General features: G+C 40.6%; 1 protein-coding gene across 1 annotated transcript in view; it reads left to right on the top strand.

Annotated features, from left to right (window-relative positions):
- The first annotated feature begins 5,630 nt into the window (after positions 1 to 5,630).
- Positions 5,631 to 17,179, top strand: part of DNAH8 (dynein axonemal heavy chain 8) — a 325,865-nt gene continuing 314,316 nt past the window's right edge. The window contains exons 1-4 of the mRNA XM_019949887.3: positions 5,631 to 6,061; positions 10,748 to 11,305; positions 11,415 to 11,549; positions 16,534 to 16,618. Of these exons, the coding sequence (XP_019805446.1) occupies positions 10,793 to 11,305; positions 11,415 to 11,549; positions 16,534 to 16,618 (733 nt within the window). The 5' untranslated portion in view covers positions 5,631 to 6,061; positions 10,748 to 10,792. The remainder of the gene's footprint in view (positions 6,062 to 10,747; positions 11,306 to 11,414; positions 11,550 to 16,533; positions 16,619 to 17,179) is intronic.

Genomic DNA, 17,179 nt, shown 5'->3' with positions numbered 1-17,179 from the left:
CTGATTGGGTCCCAGTGAGTCAGCGCCTCGGGCCACAGCGCTCAACACCCAAGACTACAATTCCCAAGGTGCCTTGCGTATGATGGAGGGCACCTTGAGGTTAAAAAAAAAAATCCAAACCGGCCAGCTTGAAAGCGCGTTTCTCGCTGTTGCTTGATGACCTAATTTTGTTTCTGTTTAACTGTTGAAGTTCAGTAACCACCCATACCTCAGGGCTGCAACGTGGTAGGAAATAGGAATCTGATGGAAAGAGAATTGGGAGTTATGATTTTTAAATTATAAGGATCCAAAACTATTTTCTCACTTTAAGCAGCACAGGATAATTAAAACAACTCTAGAAACCTAGGTTCAAGTTTTGGTTCCACTGTTTATTAGCTGTAGAAGCTTGGAGTAATTACTGAACCTTCTCTGCGCTTCCTTGCAGGATTTTGGTGAGGATCAAACAAGATTTAAGTTATGGTTTCACTGCTTATCTAAATGTCCATAACTTACAGTGAGTTTTACGTTAATTTTGCTAAGGCACATATTTTAATTGTGTTCATTGGAAAACTTAGTCATCACTGTGTTCTTTGATGACGGGCACATAGTAGATTCTCAATAAATACTTCCTGTTGTTGAAAGACTAAATGATCATGATCACTGTAACCATAATTTAGGAAAGGACTTTGTATTAATAAATGAATGGGGAATGAGATTTGACAATGTTTTTAAGTGAATAGGATGGTCTATATAAATTAGCAAAAAGATGGATGGATGTCAGGAATTTGGGTTTCAGGGAGTTGGGCAAAATGGGAATTTATTGGCTCACCCAATCAAACTGAAGCAGGGCAGGGAGGCATCTCGCACCAGGCATCTAGCACCAGGCACCTGGCCACCACCAAGATGTCTCCATCTCTTATCTCAGCTTCTTTCTTCATCTCAGCTTCATTTTGTCAGACATAACTGCTCCTCTAGTCTAGAAACCTGGAGCTCTCAGCCTCTCACCAGAGAAAGAGTGAACCTCTTCCCTGAATTCCAATTTTGGTAAAATCCAGGGAGGAGCCTCTGTTGGCCTAGACTAGGACCTGTGCTTACTCCTGTGGTCAGAGCACAGTAATTGACAGCCTGGATTAGAGCCACCTGCTTGGAATCGGGGAGCAAAGCAGTTCCCCAAAAGAAGAGGGATGCTGTTCTTATAAGAAGAGAGTTCCTGTGCAAACTGAAGTATAGAGTTTCAACAGAAATTTTGTGCATACCTGGTGCTAACTTATTGAGGGATATCTTGTCAAAACTCAATGTACTACAACTACAGAACTTGGACATGGAGATAGACCTTAAAGCTGCTAAACCAAGGAGTTGAGGCAATACACTAACCCTCAACGCACTGTGCATTACCACTGAATTTTTGCATAGGAAGCTCAGACAAAAGAAATTTGTCTGAAACATTTTATTGAAAAGCCATCCCAAGCTGTGTTTTTCCTCTAACCCCTCTGGTGAACTTCCCAGAATATATGAGATAAACCATGTAAATGGGTAGGAAGACTCAATATCATAAAATACTGATTCATTTACAAATTAATACATTAATGTAGTGCAATTCCAATAAAAATCCTGATGGGTTTTTCAATGAACTGAATAAGCTGATTGTAGATTCTAATTTTAGAGCCCCAAATAGACAAGACACATTTGAAGAATAAATGAGGGGAGTTCCCTGGTGATCTAGTGGTTAGAATTTGGCACTTTCACTGCTGTGGCCCCAGTTCAATCCCTGGTTGGGGAACTGAGATCCCGCAAACTGCACAGCAAGGCCAAAAAAAAAAAGAAAAAAAGTAGGGGAACCTACCCATCCAAGACAGTATAAATCTACAGTAAGACAATGTGGCAATGGCACTGGTATAGATCAATAAATGGGAACTGCGGCAAGCAGCTCTAAAATAGCCCCAATGATCCCCACCCCCTGGTAATTATGCTCTTGTGTTATTCTCTCCCCATGAATATGGATTTAGTGACTCACTTCTAAGGAATAGAATATGGCAGAAGTGATGGGATGTCACTTCTGAGTTAGACTATGTAGAGGCTGTGATTCTTGTCTTGGGATGTCTCTCTTACTTTCTTTTTCTCCAGTCTCTCACTCAGAGGGTAAGCAAGCTAAAACGTTGTGAGCAACATATGGAGAGACTCATGTAGCAAGGAACTGATGTCCCCTGTCAACAGCCAGTGAGGATCTGAGGCTTGCCAACAGCCACATGAGTGAGCTTGGAAGTGGGTCCTCTCCTAGGAGAACGTTGAGATGACTGCTGCCCCAGTTGACCCCTTAACAAGTTGATCTTGTGAGAACCTTGAGCCAGAACTACCCGGCTAGACCACTCCCAGATTTCTAACTCACAGAAACTATGAGATAATAAATGTTTGTTATTTTTAACTGCTAAGTTTTGGGGTAATTTGTTGTGCAGCAATACACAACTATCACACACATGTACACACATGAAAACTTGATTTAGGTCAGAGCTAGTACTGCAGATCATTGGGGAAAGGATGACTTTTTCAATGAATGGTGCTAGGATGTCATCATTTATCTATATGAAAAAAAAAAAAAAAGCAGATTTCTCCATTTCATACCATAAAGAAAAACAGAAGTCCAAGTGTGTATTAAAGATATAAAAGTGAAAAGGTAAAACTTAAACATGTAAAGAATAAAATATCAGAGAATATCTTTATGAATTCATGGTAGGAATTTCTTAGTGAGATGTAAAAGCACAAAATATAAAAGAAAAAATATCTTAACTAAAACACAGCATAAAAAAGTAAAAAGACAAACCACAAAGTGGGAGAAGGTATGGGCAACACACATAGCCAACAAAGGATCAGTATCCATAATATGTAAAAACCCTTACAAATCAATGAGGAAAAGGTAACTCAATAGAAAAAATGGCAAAAGAGAAAAATGGGCAGTTTACAAAAGAGGAAACACAAGTAACTAATAGGCACGTGAAAAAATGCTCTAACTTACTGGAAAACAGGGAAATGCAATTTAATATAAAAATGAGCTTCCCTTCATACCCTTCAGACTGACAAAATTTTTTTAATTCATAGTGTATCAGTATCAAGTGTTGGTGTGAATGAGGAGCAGTGTTTGCTGGTGGAAACCTAAATTATTATAAACACTTTGGAAAATAATTTGACAGTATTTAAGTAAGGTTAAATACAGTACATCCTACTAAGTACATATCCAGAGGACTATTATGCCTACACTCTAAGTATAAGAGACAAAGTTTGAATAGAAAAAAAAATTGATAAAACCTAAATGTCCAACTGTGAGAAAATAAATTGTGTTATTTTCACAGTGGACTAATATACATAAGTGAAAATGAATGAATCTGAGGAACATATTCCAACAGTGATAAACCTCACAAATAGAAATGAAATAATTAAAAGTTGCAGAAGAATTCATATGACCAATACAACTTTTAAAAAAGTTTTAAACTCTGTAAGAATATAATGTATTGCTTAGGGCTAAATATACATCCAGTAATGGCATCAGGAAGTACCTGGGAAAAACAACTCCAAATTCAAGAACATGATTTGCTCTAAGCAACAATGGAAAACGCCAAAGGGGAGGGATATACTGGGGATTTAAATGTTTTGACGTTGTTTCATAACTTAAGCTGGATGTTGAGTAAATGGATAGTTGTATTATTCTTTATACCTCTCTGTATCTCTTAAATATATATAATATACTTTTTAAAAGCTTAAAAGTAATAAGCACCACATAGAGAAACAAAAGAAAAGACAGCAATAGTCGGGAAGGAATAGTTTAGAATAGTCACTATTTTAGAAGACACAAATTCCAAATAGAGTTTAGAATTGTTTCCTTTTTGGTAGAAGGGATATTAGTTTCCTTGAGCTGATGTAACAAATCATCAAAAACTTGGTGGTTTAAAACAACAAAAATTTATTCTCTCACAATTCTGGAAGCTAGAAGTGTGAAATCAAGTTGTTGACAGGACTATACTCTCTCTAAAGGCTCTAGGGGAGAATCCTTCCTTGCCTCTTCCATCTTTTGTTGGCTCCATGTGTTCCTTGGTTTGTGGCAGCATAACTGCAATCTCTGTCTGGGTCTTCACATGGCCTCCTTCCCTGTGTCTGAAATCTCTCTCCTCTTTCTCTTCTAAGGACACCAGTCATAGGATTAAGGGCCCACTGTAGATCCAGGGTGATCTCACCTTGAGATCCTTAAGTTTACCTGCAAAGACACTATTTCCAAATAATGTCACATTCACAGACAGGTACCAGGAAACAACAGACTTGGACTTATTTTAGGGGGACACAATTCAACCCACTGCAAGGTGAACATACCTGTTTTGTTTTTTGTTCTGTTTTGTATGTTAGTAAAATTAAGATTAGGAAATCTACTCAGAGTATGTTTAAAATACTTTTATGGTAGAGTTAATTTTCCTTAATGAACTTTGTTTTATTAGTTGTTTAGGTCTCTATTGTCAGGTTTTTTTTTTTTTCAAACTAAATAGGATGGACAACTAAACAGGGTATAGGTATGCTGTTTCAGCCATAAAAAAAAGCTCAAAGAATGAACTGTGGGTAGTTACTCAATATTTATATATATTTCATATATATTTTACTTGAATGGCTGGCTACTTAAATTGTTATTTGATAATAAGATCATGTGGCTATGTTAGGACAATTATAACAACAAATATTGATAATCTGTGTACTTTAATTGCACATTCCCTACAACATTTAGACATTTCCAGTGGGTTGTCTTGATGTTTTTATTTCTGTCCATAGTATCATCTTTCAGTCAATGAGTCTTGAAACCAAACATCACGGAGTTATAGATTTTTGGAACAAGAAGGAAACTTAGAGATCATCTTATCTCCTGCATTTTATTTTATAAATGAGGACACCCAGGACTACAGCATGTTCACAATCTGAGTTTCAGAACTAATTGAGTTACTGGGTAGCGCAGAATATATATATATATATATATATATATATATATATATATATATATAAAAACACCTAATTAAAATGGAGACCCATCACACCTCGTCAGGGGTAAACGCAGAAATGTACTGGAGGGCTTCCCTGGTGGCGCAGGGGTTGAGAGTCGGCCTGCCAATGCAGGCGACACGCTTCGTGCCCCGATCTGGGAAGATCCCACATTCCGCGGAGCGGCTACGCCCGTGAACCATGGCCGCTGAGCCTGCGCATCCGGAGCCTGTGCTCCGCAACGGGAGTATCCACAACAGTGAGAGACCTGCGTACCGCAAAAAAAAAAAAGTACTGGAAAGGGCGGAGGGGGATTGTAAACTTTGAAAAGTAGTCCATTTTTTTCCGTCCTTCTACTCTCTATATTACCAGTCATAGGTTTCTGAGCAAACAAATTCAAAAGAAAACATTTAATGTTCTCTGGTGAGACACGAAGTAACTTCAGAAAACGTAAAGGTCATAGAAAACGCTATTTTATATATCAACACATTTCCGTACCAATCCCCTCAAAGCCTACCTTGGAATCCTCCCAAGTCCCCACCCCCTGAAATATTCCATCTCTAGGCAGCTGCTCCTTCCGCGGGGTCCCTAAACAGTGTTTCACTTCTCAGGCTCGTGGGGTGAGTGTCACGGCCCGCGAGCGCGCGGGGGCCGGCACGGGGTGGGGAAAGATCGCGTCCCAGCGCCCCGCGCCCCGCAGGGAGCAGAGCCCGGCGGAGCCCGCGCTACGCGCCGGGGAGCGAGCTGGCCTCGGACTCCCAACGGCCGAGCCTCGGTGGCCGCGGAGACCAAGCAGGAGCAGCTCCCGGGGCTGCGCGGCCGCTCGGGGTCGCCAGGCTGAGCTGAGTGGCTGGTGAGTGCGCCTCGGAGACCCGCGCAGAGCCGGATTCCCAGCTCCGCTGAGGTCCGGCCTACTTGCCTCCCTCTGCCCCCCAGCTCCCCGCTAATGCCCCCAAGCTGTCCAGTTCCCACCCGACTACAACCCGCAGCCAGCTCCTGCCCTTGGTGAATCCCAGTCTCTTCGTTGGACGTCTGACAGACTCCACACCCCGCTCCCCCTTTTAAGGATTCAAAAGTAAGACAAACAGAAGGCCTAGCCATTCAGGCTTATCTTCTGCTCCTCGCTCCTCCTCACTCCCCTACACCCCGAAATCTCATCACTAAATTTGCCACTTCTTCTAAGCAATCTAAGCCTTTCCCTGCTTTCTTGCTAGGAGAGTCCCCTCTCCCGTCCTCTCCTGACAGCTCTTCAGACCCAAGTCAAATGTCATCATCTCTGTCGTTTTTTTCCAGAAGTTTCTTTCCCTTCTAGTCTCTTTCAGCCCTTTGTTCATTCACCTTTTCTTGACGTTGACCACCCTGTGTGTGTTTAACAGTCTGCCCTCTCCCCCCCTCCGTTTGTGCGTTTTGCTTTGGAGGGGCTTCTCGGTTGTGTATGTCATCACAGCGGCCAAGCACGCAGAGACCCCTTAGTCATCATGAAGGGATAGGGGTACAGAGATGGGCACAAGAGAAAGGGGTGTGGTTGAAATGGCAACTTGCTCCTGGAAATGACTAGGAATGATTTTGTGGACGTCCAATGAAGCTCCAAAATTGAACTTAAAGAGAAGGGGTGGTGGGAATTTAAAATGATTGTATTTGGCAGCAAGTTGTCTGGGGAGGACACGGGGAGGAGGAGAACACGAAAAGGTGTTTATCCTGCATCCCCTCTGTGCTCTTATAGCCAGCAAAGCGTGAATACTTGGAGTAAAGACCCGCCCCTTCGTTGCCGAAGTAATCTTGTTAAATTCTAAAATTCAGAGGGAAATTTAGCTTCTAAATTTTAAGTCCTAAGATACATAGGAGAAAAATATAAACACATATTGTGTGTTATTGTATAAACACATATTATACGAGTAAAACATGCACATGATTATAATTTTTTAAAAACCATAAAGTTATCAAATTGAAAAGTACAGCTCTTCCTCTGCTTCTCTTATCTGGCCTTTTTTACTCAAGGTAATCATTGTTCATAGTTCATTGTGTATCTTTCCTGGAAAGCTTCTAATGCATTTTATTAAATCTAAACTGTTACTGATTATAATTTTATACAATTACATAGATGGAAACTACATATTATATGTAACAGCATAAAGAAAAAGATGTGAGGAAAGGAAAAAAGATTGCCAGTTAAACCTTAAAAGTGTGCATCTTAGAATAGGTGAAATACCATGTATATGCCTACATACACTTTAAAAAATTTATACAGCTTGATATACAATGCACTGTACTACCTTGGTTTTTTCTCCATGTAACAATATGTGATTGAGACGTTTCTATATCTGTATATATAGCTTTACCTCATTATTTTTATTGCTAATATTAAATTAAAATTTTATTGAACAGTGTACTACGGTACAATTAATGCATCCTTTATTAAGGAACATTTTGGTTGTTTCCAGGAAGTGTATTTGTTTACTTGCTTCTTTTTGCTGTTGCAAACATGTTGCATATATGCAAACATGTGAATGTGTATATATAGTAAGCTAATTTATATTTACTAAAAATTTTTCCATTTCAACTATGTAATCTATTAAAATTTTTGCTACAGTTTTTAGGAATTCTTCTATATAAAACAGCTGTGTACATTTTCTAAGTTACAGTTAAATAATTGCATCAGTCTTTGGGAGTGGTAAACTGACATTTTATATTTAGAGTTCATTACATGCCAACTATGATTTGACATTTGAAAACAATGTAGGAAAAGCATCTCAAATGATTTCATCAGAGGAAAAATTCTATAGCTTCCTTAAGCAAAATCTCCCCAAAATGGCAGTAGTAATTTATTTATTTTGAGAGTCTGAGGTATATGATTTACTTTAAAAATGTAAACTGTAACAAATTATTTAGAAATTACTTGTTTCTCAGTCATGATAGCAATTAAAACCTTATCATTTTCCGTATTGTCGGTGTGTACAGACTACTGACCATAAAGACTCTTTATGTTCACAAAATAAGAGCTTATCCTGTCCTTAGCGTGAGATATATATGTCAGCACTCAATTCACAGAGCACAAATTGAACTCTTTACATAAAACATATATTCCGAGAGGAGTATTCTAATAAGTTTTAGAAATTAAATGCTGTTTCCCCCACCACCACCCCCTTATACAGCTTCACATAAATCCCAAGGAAACTGAGGTAAGGAGACACACATAGAGGTGGAAAGTATATGTATATTATATTTAAATATGTTTACCTGAATTGAGGCTATCGACTATGTTTATTATATCACCATGGGAGCAGAGTAACTCACAATGACCTCTTTCAGTGTATTTTATTATAAACTTGGGGAATTCTTGATTAGGAGGGAGAGGATTTCCGGGTTTTTTTCTTCTCTTTACACTGTATTTGTCTTATTTTCAGCTTTCTTTCCTTCTTTTTCCCATTCCTTTTTACTTGCTTTCAATTTTCCTTCTTTAAGCCTATCGATTCAGCCTGACCTTAGTCATAGATTTTGTTTAACCTAACTGATGTTATTCAGGACTACCTTAAGCTTTTTTAGCTTTTAATATCCTTTCATTGCAAGATTACAAAGAGCTAGGTGAACAAGGGGGCAAAACTAAATAGGGCCGTGATGTGACATGCTCTGAAGTTTAGAAAGATCAATTGGGTGGGCAGTTGGATAAGATCTGTGACTCTGCTGGATCTTAGTTTCATTATCAGTAAAAAGGGAGAGTTAAGCTAGGTGATTTCTGAGGTTTATTTTCTAGTTCTGAAATGATGTGCCATGAATCTTAACTATCTGGAATCTCCAGGGAATTAATTGTGTTGGGTAATAACATTTTCTGAAAATTTAATCTGTGCCAGTACTTAAGAAATAGTTGTCATTTTTAGATGGAAAACTCATTAAGATTTATTGTATACTTCCTTGATTTCTTAAACAAAATGTCATGATTCAACTTTAGTCTTTCCTTGATGGCTTAAATAATAGTGGCTCTATACTGGCTTAAATAACTGTGTGTCTCTAGAAAGAGCATTTATTGCCTATGGAGAAGCTCTCCGGCCCTACTGAGCTCAGTCAGTACATGTGTTTCACCATTTATTGAAATTAAAGTAAATTTTGCTTTCGTTTCAGAAACCAGACAACAATGCCTGTTGATATCCTTTGAGAGAAGGCACGATTCTCTTACGGGAGTAAAGTAAATTGTTTGGCAGAATTCAAAAGCATAAATTTGAGCAGAGTGACAGGTAGTTGATAGGACTTCACTAATGTGTATCATCATAATTGTTCTTGAGTTACTATAGATGGCACAACCAACTCCTCTAGGCCAGTTTCAAGTGTAAGAATGTAATGCACACACAACTCCTGGGTATTGTAGATCTTTATTGTGCCCAATAATAACTCAAGAGACATTTAATTAGTTACTATCCAAGCAAATTTTCTCTTGTGTGAAAAAGCTAGACATTAGATTGTGGCCAAGAGTCAAAGACAAAAACCAGGATCTATAAAAGACAGAGGAGAGAGGGATGAGAAAATAAATACTTCAGACAGTTTGAGAACATTGGTCCTTGTTTGACATCTTGGGTGTGGGTAGGTAAACTGGTTAGCTGGCAGCTAAAAGGTCAGTTTGGGTCTTTCTGTTCTTGAATAGGCCAACCTTAGCATATCAAAGAAAACAATTTCAGCTGTTTATGGGTCCTTTGGAAAACCTGGTGAGGGCAGATGTCAGGTGCAGGTTACAGGCTATCTCTGTCTGATGGAGGGCTGCTGGTGTCCCTTTCATACGAAGCACCGTCTTACTTAGGCCAGGTCTGCACCAGTGTCCTCAGAATTTCTTACTAGAAAGCCTCTTTATCTTCTTCTTTTGGACTGTCTGCTTTGGAATTTGTTCTTTTGTTCTTCAGGTATTTACTGTTTATACTGGTTTCTGGATCTTAGCCATATCCCAAACTCCTATTTATTTTGATGGAGGCTTGATTACTGTCCTAAATATGATTTTTTTTTCTGTAAGTAACATTTTGTCCCATTCCGCTGGTGCCCCCTAATTTTCCTTGTTATGTGCTCATGATAACTTCCACACTCCTTTATAATTGGAGCTTTTCTGATTGGGTAGGTTGGATTTATACTTTATATGATACCGTTGCTTCAGTAAATAGTCACAATCACATTTTAGCATGAATTTTATGTTTGGACTTGGGATATTCATTTTGGCTTCCAAGAGTATGTTTTATGCTTTTTGGGTGGTCCTGGTTATGCTCATATAGATGAGATGGCTGGACAGTTGAGTGTCTGATTGGTGAATTGTAGAGTAGCAGAGTTCCCCCAAGCAAGGAACATTTCAGTCCATGTAGTTCTTTGCTTGATCTCTTGGATAAGTATCCTGGTGTTGATCACCAGTTGGTCCTGGAGTACAGTCGCTCTCAATCTTTTTTCAGCCCTTTTTCCATACCTGAGGACAGGTGTCCTCCCATCAATTGCAGTGGTTACTTATAGTTTGAAAAAGACCCTAGAGGTGTGTAGGTGTAGGTGTGTGTGTGTGTGTGTGTGTGTGTGTGTGTGTGTGTGTGTGTGTGTGTGCGCGCGTGCACGTGCGCGCGCGCGCGCGCTGTCCCACTTTAAAAAAAATTCTCTCTCTAGCCCTATAAACTTAGTTTCTTTGGATAATGCAGTATGAGAGAAACAGATAATTTTGCTACCTGTCTAGCTTCAATGGGAGGGATAAATTAATACATCATACTCAATTTATTGAACAATTTAAAAAAAATTTTTATAATCCTAGGTTTTGAAGTTTTAAGGTGCTCTGCAGGTGGAAGGAGTGGATAACATGAGCGCTGAAGAAGGTGACCCACCCCCTCCGGAAGAAGAAGCCCCGTCCTCTTCGGGAGAGGCAGCACCTCCTAGCTCAGAAGATGTTGCCCCTCCGGATCCAGGAGATGAGGCTCCCCCGCCTCCGGAAGAAGAGGCTCCTCCTCCTTCCAGTGAAGAGGCCCCAGGAGATGAGGCTCCCCCGCCTCCGGAAGAAGAGGCTCCTCCTCCTTCCAGTGAAGAGGCCCCTCCCCTCCCAGTAGAGGCATCTGCAGAAGATACTGTCTCTCTTTCCGAAAAAGGTCCTACTTCCTCTTTGAGTGATTATGTGAATCACATTCCTTCTGATGAAAGGATAGTTATGCCAGATGAAGATGACCCAGATCTGAGAAGGGTTCGACCTAGGCCTGCGCCACGACTGGTTCAACCAGTGCCTTCTGAGGTGCTCTCTCAGTCTTCCCGCAGATCATCCAAATATCTCCGAAGTATGAGTGGCGTTACAAATCTACAGGAAACATTAAAAGAGAGACAGGTTTTGCTTATAATACCATTTTTATTAAGTGTCGCTTTTATCTGAAATGAAATATTTTGGTGATTTTTCTTCATAATTACAATTTTTACACATGGTTTTCATTCTTTAGGCAAGATTCAGAGATGCAAGGGAAAACCGAAAAATGAAAATTGACCCTTCATACAAATATATATTTGAAATTCTATCAGCAAAGCTTGGCCTGGACATAACAACTGTTGAAGAATTAATTTTGGATTGCCCATCTGTAAGTTTAAGTCTTATTATTTTTTAATTACTCTTTGAGAAGTGATTGGTTGAAGAAACTTGAATCGTTGTGAACAACAAAACATTTAGAAAGAGAAGGTTGGGATTTAACTGAATAGAGAAGAAGCTTTATTTTACATAGTTATAGCCAGTTGGATGATATTTCTAGTTTGGCCTACTATTGTGGAGGAAGGGAAAAAAAGAGTTGGCAACTAGAATTGAGCTAAGATTCTAACTCAAAATGGCTTCAGAAGTTAGAGGGATAGTCAAGCACAGGTAGAGTGATATTTTAAAAGTACGGGTTATATAAACTACGCGTGCAAACCATTTGGATAGAAAAACAAATAGAGAAAATATTTCTATTCTGCAGAAATAGAGCTAGGGAACAGTGACTACTGCATGAATATAGTCGAAAACAACGAGGTGATTATCGTGCGTCTCTGCGTGCCAGGGAGAGCCCTGGATTATGCCTACTTTTCTAGCATAATTATTAACAGTTCCTCCTTTCACTCCTAAAAGGGTCCCAGATTTGGATGATGAATTTATATGGTCACCTTAATTATAGTAATATATGATAAACTGTGACTTTGATAGCAGCTCCTGGAAGCACTGTCATAGCTTCCTTATAGCTCAGGTTCTAAATTTTCAACAAAATTACTCTTAGCTGCTTGAGTTTTTGTCAAGTCTAGGAGTGACCTGGGCTGGAGCTTCTACAAGACCCGTGAGCAGGTACATGCTGGTGGTGAGCTGATTGTCCCACTGAATGCAAGGGTGAGAGAGTTGCAATGGGGGCGGCATTGTGGTGAGGTTGCCATTATCAGGGTCCATACTCCCTGTTCTTGCCCAGTGAACTTGGGCAAAACTCTTTAGCTTGCTCTAGGAGCGAAGAGTCTGTGGAATGTTTCCTAAAAGAGCCTCTCCCTTGCTCGATGCAGTATGTTACCAAGTTCTGGAAGTTGTCTGCCCTTCATTTCTTCCAGGACCCTTATAAAGCTTTAGAACTGGCAGGCCTCTGACAGTTGAATGAGATTGATCATTTTCTTGTTCCCTTAGTGTGTTACAGTGACATGGGCATGTGATTGATGCAGAGAGATCAATAGCTCTGAGCTATTTTAATGGCAAAGGATAGACAACCTTGGAGATGTGTACATAAAACAAGAGGTGCCACAGCAAGCGACTGGAAGTAGGATGGTTTCCCGGGTCACCAGAGTTCCCTGTGGGAGTGTGCGTGTGGCTAAGGAGGGCTTCACGGGCATGCGGGCTGTTAGTTGAGTAGGCCCTTGTGCTGAAGGGCCCTACCCTTGGATAAATGATCTCCTATTGCCATCTTAAAATTATTAATAATTTCTAAACAAGTGGTTCTGAATTTTCAGTTTTCACTGGGCCTCACGAATTCTGTAACCTGCCCGGGCTATGGATGGTACCACCCAATGGCAGCAGGATTCTCTTTGCCACTCTCAATTGTTTTTGTTTGTTTGTATTGTTTTTTCATTTGTTTTCATCTCTCCTGGCCTCCCTTCTCTATTTTGGCTCCTCTGGTGACTCTGGTTATGTGTCTGCCTATTCTCTAGGTAGAAGGAAGTGATGCAAAACAACCTTGCACACATCACTGAGCAGATGACCAAGAGAGGAAGGGAAGGCCAATTTCTAAAAAATGTGACTAAGTTGGGGAGATGAGTATCTACAGAGGTGATATTATCACCCTTAAGTATTTGCCACCTGGTTTTCTGGGCTGGCATTCTCTACTTGGAGGAAGTCTCTCTCACTGGCTAACATGCTGCCCAGGAAGTGGGAGTGCCCAATGCTTGCAAACCCTTCCATTTGTCATTCCTGGGGCGTGTCTTGGACTTTGGGTCTTTGTGGTTAGCTTCTTCCTTTAAGGCTCTCATAGACCAGGCCAGACACTGCTTAGGCTGCAAGGAATGGGAAATCTAGGTTTAAGGGAAGAGTCAAGCCAGGAAAGGTGTTTCCTTAAGAGTTGCTGGTGAATTGCAAAGCCACAGTGGAGGGAAGATAGTAAGTACATCTAGGATGGAAACCAATGTCAAAATCTGGGAGAGATTAGAGTGCTCATTTGATTACATGGACAGAGCAAGAACATGTAGTAAATTGGCATCGCGATTAGTGGATGGGTGAGTAAGAAGTTGGAGCAAGAGGTGGTATGTTTTGTTGTGGTTGTTTAGGTAACTGGGTGTATGGAAAAGTTTTTCTTTTATGTGAGGCCTGTTGCGCAATCCAGAGTGAAAACAGTTCATTAAAGGCTCCGCAAAAGGGTAGACAGCAGCAGAGGTGGTGGTTATTTTGTTTGCCTTCAGATCCATTCCCGACTGTGCTCCACCCTGCTCTGTGGCCTGGAAGGCTGACCTCTCTGGAATCTACCACATGGGCTCCCTTATCCTCTGGTTTCCACGTGGCTCGGCTTCTGGGAGCCACCAGCAGGAGATTGGAGGGCAGAAGAGAAAGAAGCCTGATCCCTCCCCACTTGGCCACGTTTCTGCCAGTGTCCTCCCGAACAGTCCCTTTCCCCCAGCTCCAGCTCTCAGCCTGCTTCCCGCTACCCCATCCCCCCCAACGCCCTCCCTTCCAGGCCTCGAGGTGGTACTGGTTTTCCTCTGTTGCTAGTCCTGTGTTGCTGCTAGTGCCACAGCTTCCCTTACCCTGTTCTGGCCTCTAGAAGTAGCCTCTTTAGGTTTCTTCAGAGCCTCTTTGTTACGACTCCTTTGCTTGCCAGGACCCTAACCAATACAGAGGTTTCTGCCGCATTGGCATTCAAGCTTTTGCTACTTCGTGTGTTCCTGCTACTTTCATTCAGCGCTGCTCATGATAGTCACAGACATTACTTTCCTGGCTTACATGATAGTGTTTTCCAAAGTCAAGACAGCAGCAGCACAGTTCTGTGGAAAGAGAGCAGATCTGGAGTTCCAGGTTCTGCACTTGTGGGTATGTGTCTTTGGGTCCTTCACTCAAATTCTTTTTATTTTTATTTATTTTTAATTTATTATTATTATTATTATTTTGGCTGGGCTGCACAGCACATGGGATCTTAGCTCCCTGACCAGGGATCAAACCTGTGCCCCCTCCCTGCAATGGAAGCGCAGAGTCTTAACCACTGGACCACCAGGGAAGTCCTCAAATTCTTTTTATTTATTTATTTATTTATGGCTGTGTTGGGTCTTCGTTGCTGCGTGGGCTTTCTCTAGTTGCAGCGAGTGGGGGTTACTCTTCGTTGTGGTGCGCGGGCTTCTCATTGCAGTGGCTTCTCTTCTTGCAGATCACAGGCTCTCGGCACGCGGGCTTCCGTAGTTGTGGCACGTGGGCTCAGTGGTTGTGGCTCACAGGCTCTAGAGCACAGGCTCAGTAGCTGTGGCGTACGGGCTTAGTTGCTCCACGGCATGTGGGGGTCTTCCTGGACCAGGGCTCGAAACCGTGTCCCCTGCATTGAGAAGCAGATTCTTAACCATTGCACCACCAGGGAAGTCCCCTCAAATTCTTTTTAGCTTTAATTTTCTTTTCTGCAAGAGGGGCATAATAATGCCACCTTACCTAGTGCAACGTTGTGGTGAAACTCAGATGAAGCATTTGTAAAGTATTACGTATTATAAGTGAATTTTTAACCGCAGTCATGATTTCGGCCCACGACGGTTTTCACTCTGCTGGCCTCAAGAGTACAACATGTCTAAAAGACAAGAATTCATTACGTTTGATATTGAATTTTTTTTTAAATCACAGTCATGCGGTCTACTTTTGAGAGTTTGGATGCATTCAAAGCTGATGGGTCATAGAAGTCACATACAGCATGAAAGTGTGGAACTGGGCAAGAATAGCTATGCTGACAGCTTCTGTATCTTTTAGATGGTAATTATGCAAGAGAGCCAAGTTTACGTGTGAGATGGAAGAGTGGAAAATGAAGGGCTAGAATTTTGCTCCTCTCCGTGACTCCATTTCATCTCCCAGGGTGGTGGTTCCCATACGTGGTCCCAGGACCAGCAGCAGCATCACCTGGAACTTTTTAAAAATGCAAATCCTCGGGTCCAGCGTTCTTTATTTTTAAGACGTCCCCTCGTTGCTTCTCTGATGCACACAAACGTTTGAGAACCATTGTCCAAGGGTGAGAGGCTTTGCCAGACCTGAGATACTTCCTACAGGAATAGGTCAGTAAGTGAAGAGAAACCCACTGCCCAGGAAAGACACTTATGTATGAAATCAGTGGGACTAGGTGAAGGGGGGTCAGTAAACTTTTGTGTTTCCCTAATGATGTGTGAGAGTTTTTGTTTATGTGACCTAGATGTCTACTTACTAAGATAATTATACTGACTCATAAGTAATTAAATTCATGCTCATAAATATGGAAGACATTATATTAATTTGTTTTTATATTAGTTTGGCTACAATATAGGTCAAATTATAATTGCTGAAAATATAATTACTCAAATAATTGGTCAAACAAAACAGTTAGTTAATAAGTTTTACTGTCCCACAAATCAACTTTTAAGAATAGTTTCTCTTGGGAATTCCCTGGTTAGGACTCCGTGCTTTCACTGCCAAGGGCGCAGCTTCAATCCGTGGTCAGGGAACTAAGATCCTGCAAGCCACCCAGTGCAGCCAAAAAAAAAGAGTAGTTTCTCTTAACTATAATTCTTTACGTTTACCTCCAGTTGGACTCACCTATTTACCCCTATAAGATGCTGTGAGGCAGGGTTAGGTAAGTGGAGGCCCACTTATATATGTAGATAAGTAATGGAGGTTTGGAAATAGAATTCACCCTATATTCCATGATAATTTTGGAGTTAAATTAGTTCGGATTCTAATGCTGCCTCTGATGTACCTGCTTCTGTGTACCTTGAATAAACTCTTTTAGCTTCATTTTCTTTATTTACAAAACTATGAGGACTAAGGTATGTAAAATGCCTAGCACAGGGCTTGGTTCATTTTATTGTAGTTTCTTAGTCATTTTATTGATTATCATTTTCTCTTTTGTTTAACAGCTGGAAGCATTTACTCTTTTTTTTATGAAAGATGGTTGTAAGACATTGAAGTTTTTGTACCAAGAAGGAGATGTACCTGGTCTTGGTAAGGATGTTTTGCAAGGGTAATGTGCCAGCTATTCATGAATCAATGTTAAAGTGCAGCATATCTTTTCTCTTATACATAGACAATCCTATATTTATAAAGAAAATTTACCAGGAGCTTACAAGATTGCTATAATGATTGAAGAAGAAAGCATCCTTATAGAAGTCATTGACCTATCCTGGGAATACACATTTTCACTAGAATTTAATTGCCTTTTCCTTGAAACAGGTAGAGCTATTTTGTACACGTGTTGTCAGATGACTAGAAATAGTCATGAAACCACCCGAAAGCACAACAGTCACTCCCTGTGGTCCTGGGTCAGCATCTTGTGTTTGCTGCAGCTGGCAGGGGAATATCTGGCTTTCTCTACTTTTCACGTTATTCCAAAAAGAATTGATGCTTTACCAGGTCATTGAACTTTTGTCTTAATAACTAGGTACACAGATCATCCTTTGGTTTTAGACTACTTATCTTATAAATCTTGTGGATTTTACCGTGTCCCCTCTGTTGGTTCTTTCTTGCTTTCCTCCTCTGCTGCCTTTTTTTTTTTTTTTTTTTTTT

Source organism: Tursiops truncatus, chromosome 10, assembly GCF_011762595.2.
Source record: "Tursiops truncatus isolate mTurTru1 chromosome 10, mTurTru1.mat.Y, whole genome shotgun sequence".
In the NCBI taxonomy this organism is placed as follows: Eukaryota; Metazoa; Chordata; class Mammalia; order Artiodactyla; family Delphinidae; genus Tursiops; species Tursiops truncatus.
Note: the sequence above shows the minus strand (reverse complement) of the source record. Positions and strands in the feature narration are given on the sequence as shown.